This window comes from Haliotis rubra, unplaced genomic scaffold, assembly GCF_003918875.1.
Source record: "Haliotis rubra isolate DU_JTF1 unplaced genomic scaffold, ASM391887v1 Scf345, whole genome shotgun sequence".
NCBI lineage: Eukaryota > Metazoa > Mollusca > Gastropoda > Lepetellida > Haliotidae > Haliotis > Haliotis rubra.
This window is the reverse complement of record NW_025767019.1, coordinates 832,187-849,508: the sequence shown is the minus strand read 5'-3', so window position 1 is coordinate 849,508 and position 17,322 is coordinate 832,187. Positions and strand designations below refer to the sequence as shown.

At 42.4% G+C, this 17,322-nt stretch overlaps 1 protein-coding gene across 1 annotated transcript; it reads left to right on the top strand.

The window, feature by feature from the left end:
• The first annotated feature begins 15,079 nt into the window (after positions 1-15,079).
• LOC124284792 (hyphal wall protein 2-like) lies at positions 15,080-15,460 on the top strand. The gene has a single exon (XM_046720903.1). The coding sequence runs from the start codon at positions 15,080-15,082 to the stop codon at positions 15,458-15,460; it is 381 nt and encodes a 126-aa protein (XP_046576859.1).
• Positions 15,461-17,322: the final 1,862 nt, after the last annotated feature.

Below are 17,322 nucleotides of genomic sequence, written 5' to 3'. Positions count from 1 at the left end.
TTGTACGGCCAATCCGCCAAGAAACTTGCGAATCCAGAACCACATGATTTCCGTCCCATCCGTCAAATGCTCAGTTTATAGCACGTGTTAGTTTATTGGCCGTCGTCCTTCGTCTGTCTGTACGTTAGTACGGAGACTTGAATCTTTTCTTCCCCACATCTGAATATAGCAATATGATTGATCAAAACATGTTCTACATGTCATTAGCAACAACAAAATATAGATTTCTTTTGGAATATTCAAAATGGCCACCACAACGGCTCATTTTGTGCAAGTCGGTTAAGTGCTTGTTCACACGAGTACGTGATAAACCAGTGCCGGATGACCCACTAATGTCAGTTCTATGGCAATTTGAATCTTTCTATTTTTTATGACATTATATTGGCCATAGCTCGTGTGAAGTAAATGTTGCTATTCAGAATCATTGCTGTTTTTTCACGAAACGTTTCAGTGATTTTACGACTATTCCAACCATAAAGAAGTTATGATTCATTTCCGTAAGGCTATTGTTTGAGAAGTATCGAACCGAAGTGCACGCATATCAATCAAATATGTTTTGATATTTCGACTGTAATGTTTGCGTTTTTATGGTAAAATAACTGTATCCTTGACATAGGCAGCACCCCGAGGCATATATCCCCATAAAACGTTGAACGCAAATCAATCAGGCTGTAAAGTGCTGAACATATTTAGAAACAGTTCAAATAGACTTTTACAAGATACTTCTCTCTGCCAATACGTTATCCGTAACCTTATGGCAATTTAAACCAAAGAATCGAAGAATGTTCTACTGGAATATTTGATTGCCATCTTGTCGAGTGAGTGAGTGAGAGAGAGGGAGTGAATGTGTTGGATTAAACGCAGTTATTTTGGTCCTATCAAAGAGTCACCCTAATTTCTGAGGAAAGCTATATTCATGCATGTGGAATACGTTGATAAAGGTTGTTAAAACCGCGAGCATGCTTGGATTTGGGATTTTCAAGACCAAGGATCATATAATCAGACAAAGATTGTAATCGTACTAAGTATTTCATTCGTAAAGACAGTTGCTGAAGTAATTAAACAAATATGAGATTCTGAGTTCCATATAGGCGTGAGGGAGAATGGATGATAGATATGTTTTGGCAATATCCCATATATGTCATGGTGGTCTGCAATTAATCGAGTTTAGAGGGATATACCAATGACAAAGTGCAAGAAACATTCCACCCATGTTAGGAAGTTGGCTGGTAACGGAATGACATTGTCCCATTGTCAGTAGTCCAGTCTTGCAAGTGTTACAAGAAGAGTCAGCTGTGACAGGTTACACAAAGATGACACTTTTATAGCAAGCTTGAAAAATACATATGAAGGAGATGCTATTAATAACATTCTATTTCCGGCAATATGATTTGTCAAAATCAGGTTTTAACAGTTTCTACAAGTTTGTTCATTAAATATACAACAGGCAAAAATTCAGGGAACTGTCTTCGTCATTTATCAGAATTGGTCTTCAGCAACCATGCTTGACGTAAGAGACTGACGGGATTGGATGGTCGGGCTCGCTGAGTGGGTGGACACGTGTTATTTTCATCAACAGAGAATACCAAGCCATTTTATTTCTGCCGAAACATGCCACCAAGTCGTGTATTTGGTTGAAAGGCATCCTGTATGCACAGAAAACAGTCTGCGTAATCCAGACCTTCGTAAGCTCACAACTTACCTTGCCTTGTATGATATCATTAGACGCGTAGCACCTACCATCGATTCATTATATTCAGGAGTAATATCTGTGTATTAGATCTATTTGTAATACGAATTATTCTGATGTATTCTCAAGTGTCCCATTATAATGGAGCAAAACTCTAGAAAATAGTAAGGAAGCTAACAAACAGTGAACGTATTCCTAGGACATACACCCCACTGAATAATTTCAGATTGTTAAATGCATGAATTTTTTAAGCATCGTATAGTTAATGTTTTAGTCAGGAACACCATTTCAACGTAAGCTTGAATGTGTGTAAAGTGAAATAAATCATATATAAGTATTCGCTGTGTTTCTTTGACATAATTATGTTTCTATTAAATCAAAGAGGCCCGTAGCTGCTTATTTTCGGTATGAATTAGAACTCTTCTCGCTTGTTCGATTGTTTAACATTATCGAAATGAACAAGCGACAATTGTTGAGCATTCTGACCTTCGTGTTAGTTTGTTGCATGTGAGACAATTCCTTTAGAAAACACTACTTTGCTGTCCGGTTTGTGTAACTACTACCAATATTTCGCATAAGTATCAATAAGAAAAGAAACTGTTCTTAATATCTATTTACACGACTTTAGATATCAGGGAATTATGACTTTGTAGCCATTATATCTTTGTCAGCATATACAACAAAATATTGCATTATTCACAGGCATGTTGCGAACATTTAAAATGTTTAAAACAAACCTTGTTTTGTCCATTAAGATGGTATTGCTTCCTATTTAGGCTTAGTTCATTGTGTTTTCTTTGTAACACTCATAATCTATACATTCCCTCGTCTTCCAGGTACATCCCTACTTAACAACGGTAGAAACATCTGTACGCAAATGTCACACTCACAATATAAAATGTTTTATCCACAAATTTGTCATTATTGCAATATGGTATTGGTTTGTTTTTTATTCGAAATAACTAATAACACATTCCAAACCCATAAATGTTTTATTTCCGAATGACGGTGAGCTTCTGTGTGACGTCAGCATCCCTACCGATATGGTGAAATTACACAGTGGTTGTTCGGCTGAATTATGCCATTTCCATAACTTATTTATACCATCAGCAATTCTATTACAGTAATTTCCTCATGCCCACGACAGAACGATATACGCAGCGCGTAACGTGTCTCTATCCTAATTTGGAGTCTTACATAACTCTCTATTCTCGCCGTAATCGTAAGACCACATTAATGTAGCTAGTCCCACATGGTAATTCACCAATTACTTCAGGCTAGCCCTCTTATTCAATTCATCTGGTTAAATCAGCTGATAGGAAATGTGCGTAGAATGAGAGGGTGATTTCACGCCACTGCGCAAGGGGGACACAAGCTGTCGTACATAACAGTTGTCGGGGCCGTTATGTTGTATGTCGTTTTGGTTTTTGGTTTTTTTGTTGTTTATTATTGGTTTGTTTGGGTTTGCTTGTTTTTTGTTGTTTTTGTTGTTGTTTTGTTTTGTTGTTTTTTGGTTTTGTCTTTGTTTGTTTGTTTTGTTTGTTTGTTTTTGTTTTGTTTGTTGTTGTTTTTTTGGGGGGCGCATGTCACAGTGATGTCGAAGTCTCTACAATTGCTACCTTCTGATATCCGAGACCATTAACATTACGGACCTGCCAAATATAGCGCTGTAAGCTGTAAGGCGTCGCATTTCGCTCTTCAGAGTCGCGTCCCTTGAGTGTGCCAGGAATCTGTGAATGTGGATTCGATTCCTGATTCGCTCCGATTATGTTTCTATTTTTGTCAGCAGCGTGTTCGATTTAGGGTGTTTTTTGGAAGTGGTAAACCTGAACTCTTGGCTTCCTCCCAGGTCATGCTGACCCCCAACGATGTAACTGAATACTGTTCAAAGCGGCGTTATACCAAGCCCATTTTACCTCACTCACACACTTGCCAAAAAACAATTAAGGCTAAAAACAACAATGATTTATAAATCTACTAACATTGCTTGGGTACGTCACAGTGATATCGGCGTGTACGTCCATTAGCTGTACGTATAAATCACACACAGACTTGTACCATACACACAGCCGCCACACATAGACTTACGATACGCACAGCCGCCACACATACAGACTTGTCCCACTTATACACAGCCGCAGATAAATCACACATAGACTTGTAGGCCATATACACAGCCGCCAGACATAGACTTACGATACGCACAGCCGCCACACATACATATAGAAGCTACACATAGACTTACGATAGGCAGAGTAGAAGCTACATATAGACTTACGATAGGCAGAGTAGAAGCTACACATAGACTTACGATAGGCAGAGTAGTAGCTACACATAGACTTACGATAGGCAGAGTAGAAGCTACACATAGACTTACGATAGGCAGAGTAGAAGCTACACGTAGACTTACGATAGGCAGAGTAGAAGCTACACATAGACTTACGATAGGCAGAGTAGAAGCTACACATAGACTTACGATAGGCAGAGTAGAAGCTACACATAGACTTACGATAGGCAGAGTAGAAGCTACACATAGACTTACGATAGGCAGAGTAGTAGCTACACATAGACTTAGACTTACGATGATAGGCAGAAGCTACACATAGAAGCTACACATAGACTTACGATAGGCAGTAGTAGCTACACGTAGCTACACGATAGGCAGAGTAGAAGCTAGACTTACGATAGGCAGAGTAGAAGCTACACATAGACTTACGATAGGCAGAGTAGAAGCTACACATAGACTTACGATAGGCAGAGTAGAAGCTACACATAGACTTACGATAGGCAGAGTAGAAGCTACACGTAGACTTACGATAGGCAGAGTAGTAGCTACACGTAGACTTACATAGACTTACGATAGGCAGAGTAGAAGCTACATATAGACTTACGATAGGCAGAGTAGAAGCTACACATAGACTTACGATAGGCAGAGTAGAAGCTACACATAGACTTACGATAGGCAGAGTAGAAGCTACACATAGACTTACGATAGGCAGAGTAGAAGCTATAGAGTAGAAGCTACATAGACTTACGATAGGCAGATAGACTTACGATAGGCAGAGTAGAGCTACATATAGACTTACGATAGGCAGAGTAGAAGCTACATAGAAGTAGACTTACGAGAGGCAGAGTAGAAGCTACTACACAGGTAGACTTACGATAGGCAGAGTAGAAGCTACACATAGACTTACGATAGGCAGAGTAGAAGCTTCACATATACTTACGATGGGCAGAGTAGGAGCTACACGTAGGTTTATGATAATCGTAATCATGGCGAACAAGGACCCATAGACATAGCCTTAATGGATACAGATTTACCACTGGGCGTACTCGCGCAAAATACATTTAACAAGGGCAAGTTACATTGGCACCGGCGGTTTCATGTTTCACGCTAGAAGACTATTTATTGGGAGGTAAGCTCAGAGGCCTCATTAAAAGGTACAATTATTTCTGCGCTGAACTACTCCGACTTGAACAGATTTGACAGGTCCGTGACATGAATGATGACAGACGCCATGCCCTGTCTAAACTTGACGCCATACATCGACCTTTGGAACAATAATTATATGTTCTTGCGAAATTTGACTTTCTGAATATTTCATTAAACTGTCAGAATCCTGCATAGCGTCATTCATTTTGAATGTAAGCGCTTGGAGATTGGCCAACCCGCCCACAGGTACCTTTAGAGTAGAGTGGCATTACCTTTGGACTCTGTGCTCGCGTGTGTGTGCGTGCGTGCGTGCGTCGCGCGTCTGTCTGTGTCTGTATATATAATTTCATGAGCTTTCTACGCGAGTGACTTGTGTCAAATATGTCCCGGACAGAAAAAATAAATTGAAAAATGTCCACGTACTGTGCCAAATGTTCGTCAGCGATGCCCGACCGCTGCAACTTACAATTTCCACGGCAATGACAGCTGCTATTGACAAACTGAAGCCGATGTTCCTGGAGATGATATGCAGAAGCAATCACAGATATGCCTTGTCTATTTCAAGTGTGCTCAGTATGTAGCAGCAAGCTACAAAACTGAGTCTGTAACACATTATCTACTTAGTGTAGCGAAGAAATTCGAATTGTGGACTAGAATTGATGAAAACATGCCAGTTGACATACAAGGAGGCCTGGAACAACACTGTACCGACCCAGATTACAGAACATGAAACTGCTCATTGCCATACATGTCTGCAATATCGCTCTGAATTAAACAGATTTTAGCCCTCAGCAAATTTATAATTCATGTCACACTGAAAGGTGGCTATAACATTTGATTTTCGTCACGTTGTTGAAGTGACTGGCTAACTCACTAATGCATCAGACACATTCAGCATCTTCTCACTCATCCATTACTCGCCTGACTCATCAACAACGTCACTCACTCATGCACGCACGCACGCACTCACTCACTCACTCTCACTCACTCACTCACACACTCACTCACTCACTCACTCACTCACTCACTCACCCACTCACTCACTCACCCACTCACTCACTCTGTGTGTTTTGTTACTGCATGTGGTGTTCTACCCTCTCTTTCTTAGATAAAAACAACCAAAGTAATGCAGCCATTTGCTCTTGTCACGATTATGGTTGTAGCCTAGTGTAGTTAAAAGCGTCCGGGATTTGGCTTGGCCTATATTTTATCCATAAGGGTATATAGTCTCTCCATAAGGGTATATAGTCTCTCCATAAGGGTATATAGTCCCTCCATAAGGGTATATAGTCTCATAGTTGTGAACGCTAACAGCGCCAGTGACAGTGCCGAGGCTTCAAACATTGGTCGGGGAGACCCAGGAGGAACGGCACTGCGATATTGTATAACCAGATCTTACATCACCAGAGACCACGTGTAAGCCTGGATGAGGCCGAAGCCGCTCAATCTGCAGCAGTTATCTAATGTTCATTACAACTGACGGGTCTGATGTAGGATCGGATATCTACGCATTTAACACAGGAATCTTGTTAGGGTGTTTGTGATCAAACACTGGGTGCCATTAGTCCTCCATGAACCGTATCTCCCCAACTTTCTGATTTGATTACCCGAGGAGGAGGAGACATCGAGTCTTGGGTCATTACTGCGGTTAGAGGATCAGCCCCAACACGCAGCTCCTGGTTAACAAGACATCGAACAGCTAACGCTTAACCATGGTCTTGATGGCGCAGCTTCTGTAGCTGGACGGATGATAGCCATACACAGACTTACGACAGGCGTATCCACGGTACATCAGCTCACGATAGACGAAGCCGCTATACACAGACTTACGATAGATGTAACCGCTGTATATTGACTGACGATAAGCATGGTCGCTATACACAGATTTACGATAGGCGTTGCGCTATATACATAGACTTACGATAGGCGTATCCGCTATACAGTGATTTACGATAGGCCCATCTGCTATAGACAGACTTTCGATAGACCCAAATGTTATACATAGACTTACGATAGACGTATCCGCTATACATAGACTTACGATAGACGTATCCGCTATACATAGACTTACGATAATCGTACCGCTATACGGGGATTTACGATATGCCCATCTGCTATACATAGACTTACGATAATCGTATCCGTTATACAGGGATTTACGATATGCCCTTCTGCTATACTTAGACCTACGATATAGACACGTATCCGCTATACACATACTTATGACAGGCCCATATTCTATACACAGACTTACGAAAGGCCCATCTGCTATCAGGGATACTCTACAACATATAGTCTCCTTGCTGCTATAGAGAGACTTACGATAGGCGTATCCGCTATACATAGACTTACGATAGATGTGACCGCTGTATATTGACTGACGATAAGCATGGTCGCTATACACAGATTTACAATAGGCGTTGCGCTATATACACAGACTTACGAAAGGCCCATCTGCTATACATAGACTTACGATAGGTGTAGGCGCAATAAGCATTGTCTTGATGAGTAAACATTTACCACAATCACGCATTATACATTGAAAGTAGGCTTATGTTTTATTACCGACTTCTTAAAACTATTGGGGGCTAACTTCAAAGACCCCATTAAAAAGTACAATTATGCTGCGCTGAACTATTCTGATAGGTCCGCGACATGAATGATGACGGGAGCCATGCCCTGAGTTAACTTGACGCCATACTTCGCCCTTTGGAAAACAAGTTGTATGTTCTTGCGAAATACGACCTGCTGAAGATTTCATTAAACTGTCAGCATCTTCTGGTGATTTTGCCGGTCATGCAGATTCTGTAACAAACATATCCAATATAGCAAATGCAAGTCTATATGTGGCAAGAGTTTTGGGCGTTGCGCATTAAGACGATGGGCGGGCATACTCTCTCTTCCTATCATGTTCATTTTACTCTCTCTCTCTCTCTCTCTCTCTCTCTCTCTCTCTCTCTCTCTCTCTCTCTCTCTCTCTCTCTCTCTCTCTCTCTCTCTCTCTCTCTCTCTCTCTCTCTCTCTCTCTCTCTCTCTCTCTCTCTCTGAATATGTGCTGCAGATGTATTAAAGGGTGAATGTGTGCTACAGACGCCTTTTGCTGTGCCCCCATTGTGGCATTGCTGGATTGCATGTGATTCCATTAGGATCATATATACTGAGTCAAAAAAGAAACTTCACAGCATGTAATTTGAAAAATGTTCATCTATGTATCCGAAATGGAATCCCTATCTTTCGACTCTAGAAAAACGTTAGCAAAACCCACTCAAACCCAAATGACGTTAGTGCCAAATCAGGTTTTGCACGTGCAGTCGATCACGTGATCTTCGCATCGAAGTTTTCTTCACATGCACATGTTTGCATTGGCCTCAAGAATTGAAAAAACACTTTTAAACCACAGTTCTAACGGTACCACGATTGTCAAATGTGCAACGTGAACGTGCCGTTGGCATGTTGCAAGCGGGAAGATCAGTTATTGACGTCGCAAGAGCAATGGAATGCAGCCGTCGTACTGTGTATGACTTGCGAGGTCGTCTACAACAAACTGGCACCACTTCTGATCGCCCAAGGTCGGGTCGTCAACGTGTGACGTCACGAGCAGAAGACCAAGATCGTCAAATCGTCCTACGTCACCTACGTGACAGATTTCTGCCGGCTACACGAACCAGGGCTGAGATGTTTAGAGGTCGACTGTCCTCACGGACCATTCGAAATCGGTTGCGGGCTGCCAATCTCCATTCTCGACGTCCATATCGTGGGCCAATATTGACGCCGTTTCATCAACGTCAACGTCTGCTGTGGGCCCAACGTCACCTCCGATGGACCCAGAGAGACTGGAATCGAGTCGTCTTTAGCGATGAATCCAGGTTTACCCTCAGATTCGCGGACGGCAGGCATAGAGTCTGGAGACGACGTCGTGAACGGTATGCCCAATGTTGTGTACAGGAAGTCGACAGATTCGGGGGCGGAAGTTGCATGGTGTGGGGTGATTTCTGTGGGAACAACCGTTCCCGACTTCTGGTCATCCGTGGAAACCTCACAGCTGCTGCTTACCGCGACCAGGTGCTCACCCCTGAACTCGTTCCTTTCATGGAGGCTCATGGCCCAGGTCTACAGTTCCAGCATGATAATGCTCGGCCGCATACCGCGATGTTGACACGAAATTTCCTTCAAAACGCTGGAATCAACGTCATGGACTGGCCATCGAGGTCCCCTGACCTTAATCCAATAGAGCACGTTTGGGATGCACTTGGGAGAAGGCTTCGTGGTCTTAGGAACCAACCTCAGAATTTGCAGGAACTTGGCACTGCCTTGCAAGAGCAATGGCGCAGAATCCCCAACCACGTGTTCACAAGCATCAGGCAGTCGATGAGGAGACGGTGTTTGGCAGTGGTGAATGCGCGGGGCGGCCATACACGATATTGAACTGAGAAATTTCGCATTTTTATTCTTGTGACTTGACATTCTGTATACCCATGTTTTGGAACGGCGGTGTAGCCTAATGGAACTGATTATTGCACTGTCAGTGTATCGAGTACATCACACAGATCTCAGCAATGAAATAATAACAATTTAACCATCTTACCATCTCCTGTTCTTTTATAGTGCCCTGAAGAAAGAATGTGAAGTTTATTTTTTGACTCAGTATAAACAGATGTATATTCACTCAGGTGACAGCTGACCATATACGTATTGCATAGGATATACATATCTATAGGATATTGGTCAGCTGTCAGTTGAATGTATAATCACTTCGTTTTACCTATATATATGTCAAATGGAATTCACAGAATATTGCTACTTGTATCAACTTCCTCTTTACAATCATGTCGACTTGGAATCATAGGTATTGAAGGATTTTATCAAGCTGCTGTCAGATTGTCACATTGATAAATCCGTTGTTTGTTTGTTTGTTGTTTAACGCCGCGGTCAGCAACATTCCACCATGGCGACGGTCTGTAAATAATCGGGGCGGTAGGGTAGCCTAGTGGTTAAAGCGTTGGCTCGTCACACCAAAGACCCGGGTTCGATTCCCCACATGGGTACATTATGTGAGCCCATTTCTGTTGTCACCCGCCGTGATATTGAGGAAATATTGCTAAAAGCGGTGCTACTCACTGTAAATAATCGAGACTGGATGATCATAGATCTACGCAACTGGGAAACGATGTGTCAACCAGACCAGCCAACCAAACCACCCGATCCCGTTAGTCTCCTCTTACGACATGCATGGGTTACTGAAGATTAATTCTAACCCCAATCTTTACTGGAAGATAAATCCGTGCGTCTTAAACAACAAAACTGATATGGGGCATTATGCACTAATGCTTCAGCAATATGCTATATAAACGAACGCGTATGTAGTCACATATATCATCACACATTAAGAAATTGAACGTGCATGCAGTTTGTTCATGATTTACAGTCATTAAAGACATTGATCATTCTTTTATATTCCTGCCTTTGACGTCAGTTAATTTTATTGTAAATAAACCTGTTGAGTGCATGTATACTGGCCTTATCTGACAACCTTTGAAAAGGAATTGATCAATTCAAGCCCGGAAACGTATTTAAACGTGTAAACTGTGTTCAGTGAATACACTGTTTGAATTAAAAAAAAAATAATTCTGTTTTCACAAGTCCAGTGGGAAGTAACTCATTACTATCAGTGTTCATTATTAGCACGAGTAAGTATGGTTTTACACCACTTTTAGCCATATTCCAGCAGAAGAGAGGTGGTGGGTGGAGTATGTGGTGTGTGAGAGAGTGGCGGGGATAGGGGGAAGTAGGGGAGGTATAATTCGAAATGTGTGATAACTATGGCTTTGTTTGAATATTGGTCAGCATCAGTACTACAGTACTATGAGTATTGAGATTTTACACATATACTACCCAAAAAAAGTTTAGACTCACTTAAAGCACTCACTATATGGTGTGTGTGTGCGTGCGTGCGTGTGTGCGTGTGTGCGTGTGTGCGTGCGTTCGTGTGTGTGTGTGGTTACATCGAAGATAAAATTCTCCACTAACTTGGGGGGAACCAACTGCAAACTTTATGCAGATAAATTGCACGACGATCATGCATGAAATTGCTGGAAAGCATGTGCAAATATCGTGCATGTGTTCGTTTCGGGGTAAAATTTTGTTAAGAATTCCTCAATTTCACTGAGTTTCATCATTTATTGAACTCATGACATAAAATGGTGTACAGCTATCTTAAATGGCCATACAAAAACATACCAGTGCGTGAAAGCATCTGAGCCTTGCTTCCATGGGTTGATGATCACGGGCCGGGCTTCTCAGGTTCAAACACCAAACCCGAATTCATCAAGGACCAAAGGGCTATGGATGTCTTTCCACTAGTGACACGAGTAAATACAACAATAATAAAGAAATTCAATGTATTTATACTTTATTGAAAACGCGATGGGGTAGGCTAGTGGTTAAAGCGTTCGCTCGTCATGCCGAAGACCCAAATTCTATTCCCCACATGGGTACTATGTGTGAAGCCCATTGCTGGTGTCCCCTGCTGTGATAATGCTGGAATATTGCTAAAAGCTCCTGTAGATGTTACCCGGCTGCTATCCCATTATATCCCTTAACGTTATTTTACCGTAACCAACAACAGGAGCTGTAGAACCAGCAGTCAATCACAGGTAAAATCAGTAACGGGGGACACCTGAACAAAAGAACTTAAAGTAATGTCTTCAGTGTACACAGTTAGGCTGACCCGTGAAGGTCTGGGTTAGAATGAACCTTCAGTAACCCATGCTTGTCGTAAGAGGCGACTAACGGGATCGGCTGGTCAGGCTCGCTGGCTTGGTTGACACATGTCATCGGTTCCCAATTGCGCAGATCGATGCTCATGCTGTTGATCACTGGATTGTCTGGTCCAGAGTTGATTATTTACAGACTGCCGCCATATAGCTGGTAGAGCACACCCTTACCACTCTACAATGATCATCAGTACCCACTGGGGAGGTAAGGTAGCTTATAGGGTAAAGCGTCACACCGGGAACTCGGGTTTAATTCCCAACAAAAGCGAATAATGATCCCAACTTGAAGATACACGTGATTTGATCTCTGTGCAGGAAAACCCTGATTATTGATACAGAGCAAACAGCCACGGACTCGGAAGCACAGTCTGGATAGGAAGAACCTCAACAAAACGAGAATATTTCACACTTGAAAACATCCAGGCTGACCCACCACAGCATGCAAAGAACTTATTACCGCGCACTTCCGGTCCCAGGTCACCGGAAGATAAAACTTTTACAAAGTTTTCTTTCTAAACTCCTCTTCCAAGTTGTAGGGGAAGTGTTTTCATTACATGTCTCGGTCTTTCAGTTAAGTATTAGCCGCCACGTGTCCCCCTCGTACGAGGGGAACGGCAACCCAAGGTACGATGGAATCCAATTTAGATGACAACTACACGGGGCGCCGCACCCCGCCTTCAGCTTCAAGAGATCATCGAAATTCTAATTATTTCCTAAAATGGCCGCACTGGCTCGGAAATTGACCTCCTGTTTGAGATAAGGAATAAAATTAAGGGTTTACAGTACTCAAGGGTTGAAGTTGCGAGGAGGCTGTTTTATCAAAGGTTGGTTTCCCAGATAGCAGAGGAGAGAGAAATTGAACAGGCGAAGTCAGGGGGTCGTCTGGATTGATCGGGAGTGTTTGAAGTGATTTTTGCAGAGGGTTTGCAAGACCGGAAATTATGAATATTCTAAACAGCGAACATTCATCACAAGACTCTTATGGATGGAGTTGTTTTCTGAAATAATGTCTCACCACCCTGACGACTCTTCAAGGGGCCAGTCCTGCCCGAATATCACCCCATACATGGTGGTCTCATCCTCGAGTGTCCCATGATATATCTCTGAAGTCAGTTACATACCCTGGACCGGTTCCCGACCATGGCCTTGTTTAGGAACTGACGTAGCTATATCTATCTCTAACCGAGCACAGAATTTCTCTCGCGCGGAAGAGTGATTTGATTGGTGGCTATTTTAGCGTCGTGGTATTCGAGGCAGCTCGTAGTACGAAGTTATGGGCATTAATGCCGATACAGTATTGAGCAGTCATCTATCAGAGCATGAGACCGGGCCCCAACCCTTCCTAAATATCACTACAGGACAACCCGCCCTTTCTGTTGTTATAAATTCGAAACAAGATCAATTCTCAATACTTCTGTCTGCAATGAAAGACAACAACACATAAAAAAGAACCTTTTGAACATATAACCCCGCAGATGCCCACAGAAAGTAGCTGGACATATACCAGAAACATCCAGGTAGGAATTGGTCTTCAGCAGTCCATGCAAACCAGCCGTGTATACGTACATATATCCGATTACGATACTTAAAAAGAAAGCAAACAGCGAGTCCAAAACAGTAGTGATTAGTAGCAACAGTTTTGTTGGTATCAATGAGGTGTTTTACTAATGTCATAAAATATATAATTATTATATAATTCTTAAAAACAACAAAGTAAGGTCCATGTTCTAAGTGTGTGACACAATGTGTGTGTGTGTGTGTGTGTGTATTATTGTGTGTGTGTGTGTGTGTATGTTGTGTGTGTGTCCAGTGTGTGTGTGCTTTACAAGTATTAACAGCGTACAAAGAAGGTCGGGTCGGGGAGTCATACCACTTCTGTACGCACTCGAGGCGGTGGGGTAGCCTAGCTGGTTAAAACGTTCGCTCGTCACGCCGAAGACCCGGGTTCGATTCCACACATTGGTACAATGTGTGAAGCCCATTTCTGGTGTCCCCCGCCGTGATATTCTAGAATATTGTCAAAAGCGGCGTAAAACTAAATTCTCACTCAATCACTCTTTACTCACTCAGCCTTTCGCTCCTTCACCCACTCCTTCACTCACTCACTCAGTCACTCTATCCATCCCTCACTCGCTGTATTTCGCTACCAGATGGAATTTCTTTATTCTCTCTGATAGGTAGCAACCAAAGGAATGCTGGCATTTGTTCTTGACATTAGTGGATGGGGGTGGCCATTACAGCAGGAACATGTCCGGTCGGAAGGCGTGCTATAGCGCCTTCTATCTACCATCACAAGAAACCCCCACTGTTCAGACTGGTTTACCAAATCCACATGTCTGATAGCCCGACAATTGTCAGCCTCTGAGGACACCTACTCCGTTGACTCCGAGCTTCTTTACAGTAACGCTGCTAAATTGAATTCTGGAGTCGCGTCCCCACCCACCCATCATCTCGGTTTCAAATAGAGGAGATTATGGGTTTACGTCAACACGCTAGGAAGAATTCCAGACTTCAACGTCGCCGACTTCCACATAGATCGAAAACCATTTACTTTTAAAGTTCATGCTGTGTCTACGTGGACAAAAACGTGAAAATCTCTCGAGTCAGTAGCCACAAACAACAAGCCGTACCTTTCAGCATTGTACAAATATTACCTTATCACCCAATGGTGTACAAAGTTTGTGTTAGATGAGATAATTTATAATGATTTGATCGGTGTTGCTCTTTAACTCTTGCGTCTTTAGACGATACCGTACCCTCGAGACCGAGCTTGCGTCAAACGGTCGAATGGCGTGCTCATCTGGGTGATGGGTACAGGGAAACTCTACTTGAAGTTAAACGATTCGTTCAGTGATGGGATTCTTTATGGTATCGGGGCTTCTTTCATTCCACAGATACATCAACACGAAGTGTGCTACCTCTTTGCTGTGAATAGTCCATTTTTTCTTATCCTTAACGAGGAAGCAAATTTAGTGCTTTGAGTTACTTGGCTGCAGATCGGTTTGAAGTAGTCATTTGATGGTCGCCTGATGAGACTTTGGGGACTAGAACTAGTCATAGGAACTAAATTTCGAAACAAAATTACATCTGACTTCCATGAGGTTACAGTGTAAGGGTATACATAACACAGATATACATAAAGAAGACACAACCAAACACAAGACGGACACAGCAAAACACAATATGGATACAACCAAACACAAGACGGACACAGCAAAACACAATATGGATACAACCAAACACAAGACGGACACAACAAAACACAATATGGATACAACCAAACACAAGACGGACACAACTGAACACAATATGGATAAACACAAGACAACCAAACACAATATGGATGCAACTAAACACAAGACGGACACAACTGAACACAATATGGATGCAACTAAACACAAGACGGACACAACCAAACACAAGACGGACACAACTAAACACAAGACGGGCACAACCAAACACAAGACGGACACAACCAAACACAAGACGGACACAACCAAACACAAGACGGACACAACCAAACACAATATGGATACAACCAAACACAAGACGGACACAAACTAAACACAAGACGGACACAACCAAACACAAGACGGACACAACACAAGACCAAACACAAGACGGACACAACTAAACACAAGACGGACAACAACTAAACACAAGACGGACACAACTAAACACAATATGGACACAACCAAACACAAGACGGACACAACTAAACACAAGACGGACACAACTAAACACAAGACGGACACAACTAAACACAAGACGGACACAACTAAACACAAGACGGACACAACTGAACACAAATGGAACAACAACACAAGATACAACCAAACACAAGACGGACCAAACTAAACACAAGACGGGCACAGCAAAAACTAAACACAAGGCGGACGGACAACAAAACACAAGACGGGCACAATAACTAAACACAAGACGGGCACAACTAAACACAATATGGACACAACTAAACACAAGACGGGCAACACAACTAAACACAAGACGGGCACAACGGGCACAACTGAACACAATATGGATGCAACTAAACACAAGACGGACACAACCAAACACAAGACGGGCACAACTAAACACAAGACGGACACAACTAAACACAAGGCGGGCACAACTGAACACAATATGGACACAACTAAACACAAGACGGACACAACCAAACACAAGACGGGCACAACTAAACACAAGACGGAAACACAATATGGACACAACTAAACACAAGACGGACACAACTAAACACAAGACGGACACAACTAAACACAAGACACAAGAAACACAAGATGGACACAACTAAACACAAGATGGACACAACTAAACACAAGACGGACACAACTAAACACAAGACGGGCACAACTGAACACAATATGGACACAACTAAACACAAGACGGACACAACTAAACACAAGACGGGCACAACTGAACACAATATGGACACAACTAAACACAATATGGACACAACTAAACACAAGACGGACACAACTAAACACAAGACTAAACACAAGACGGTCACAACTGAACACAATATGGACACAACTAAACACAATATGGACACAACTAAACACAAGACGGACACAACTAAACACAAGACGGACACAACTAAACACAAGGCGGGCATAACTAAACAGAATATGGATGCAACTAAACACAAGACGGACACAACTAAACACAAGACGGGCATAACTAAACATAATATGGATGCAACTAAACACAAGACGGACACAACTAAACACAAGACGGACACAACTAAACACAAGACGGACACAACTAAACACAAGACGGGCACAACTAAACACAATACGGACACAACTAAACACAAGACGGACACAACTAAACACAAGACGGACACAACTAAACAGAATATGGATGCAACTAAACACAAGACGGACACAACTAAACACAAGACGGGCACAACTGAACACAATATGGACACAACTAAACACAAGACGGACACAACCAAACACAAGACGGGCACAACTAAACACAAGACGGACACAACTAAACACAAGGCGGGCATAACTAAACAGAATATGGATGCAACTAAACACAAGACGGACACAACTAAACACAAGACGGGCATAACTAAACATAATATGGATGCAACTAAACACAAGACGGACACAACTAAACACAAGACGGGCACAACTGAACACAATGTGGATACAACTAAACACCTTCGGACGGGCACAGCTGAACACAAGGCGATCTACGCAATTGCGATACGATGACATTTGTCTGACCACCAGATTCCGCTTCTTACAGTTTGTAAGATCAATTCTTAGGTTTACGGATGGCCCATACACTCTGCACAATTGCGTTCCTTTACAAGAACAGATGACTATGGTTTGTCAGCAAGATAAAGCATTAACCCAAACTCAGAGACCCATCACTTCAGCCTTCCCTTTACATTAAAC

Bases quoted from the DNA above. Each gene is read 5' to 3' on its own strand.
- LOC124284792 (XM_046720903.1), top strand. From the start codon at position 15,080: ATGGATACAACCAAACACAAGACGGACACAGCAAAACACAATATGGAT.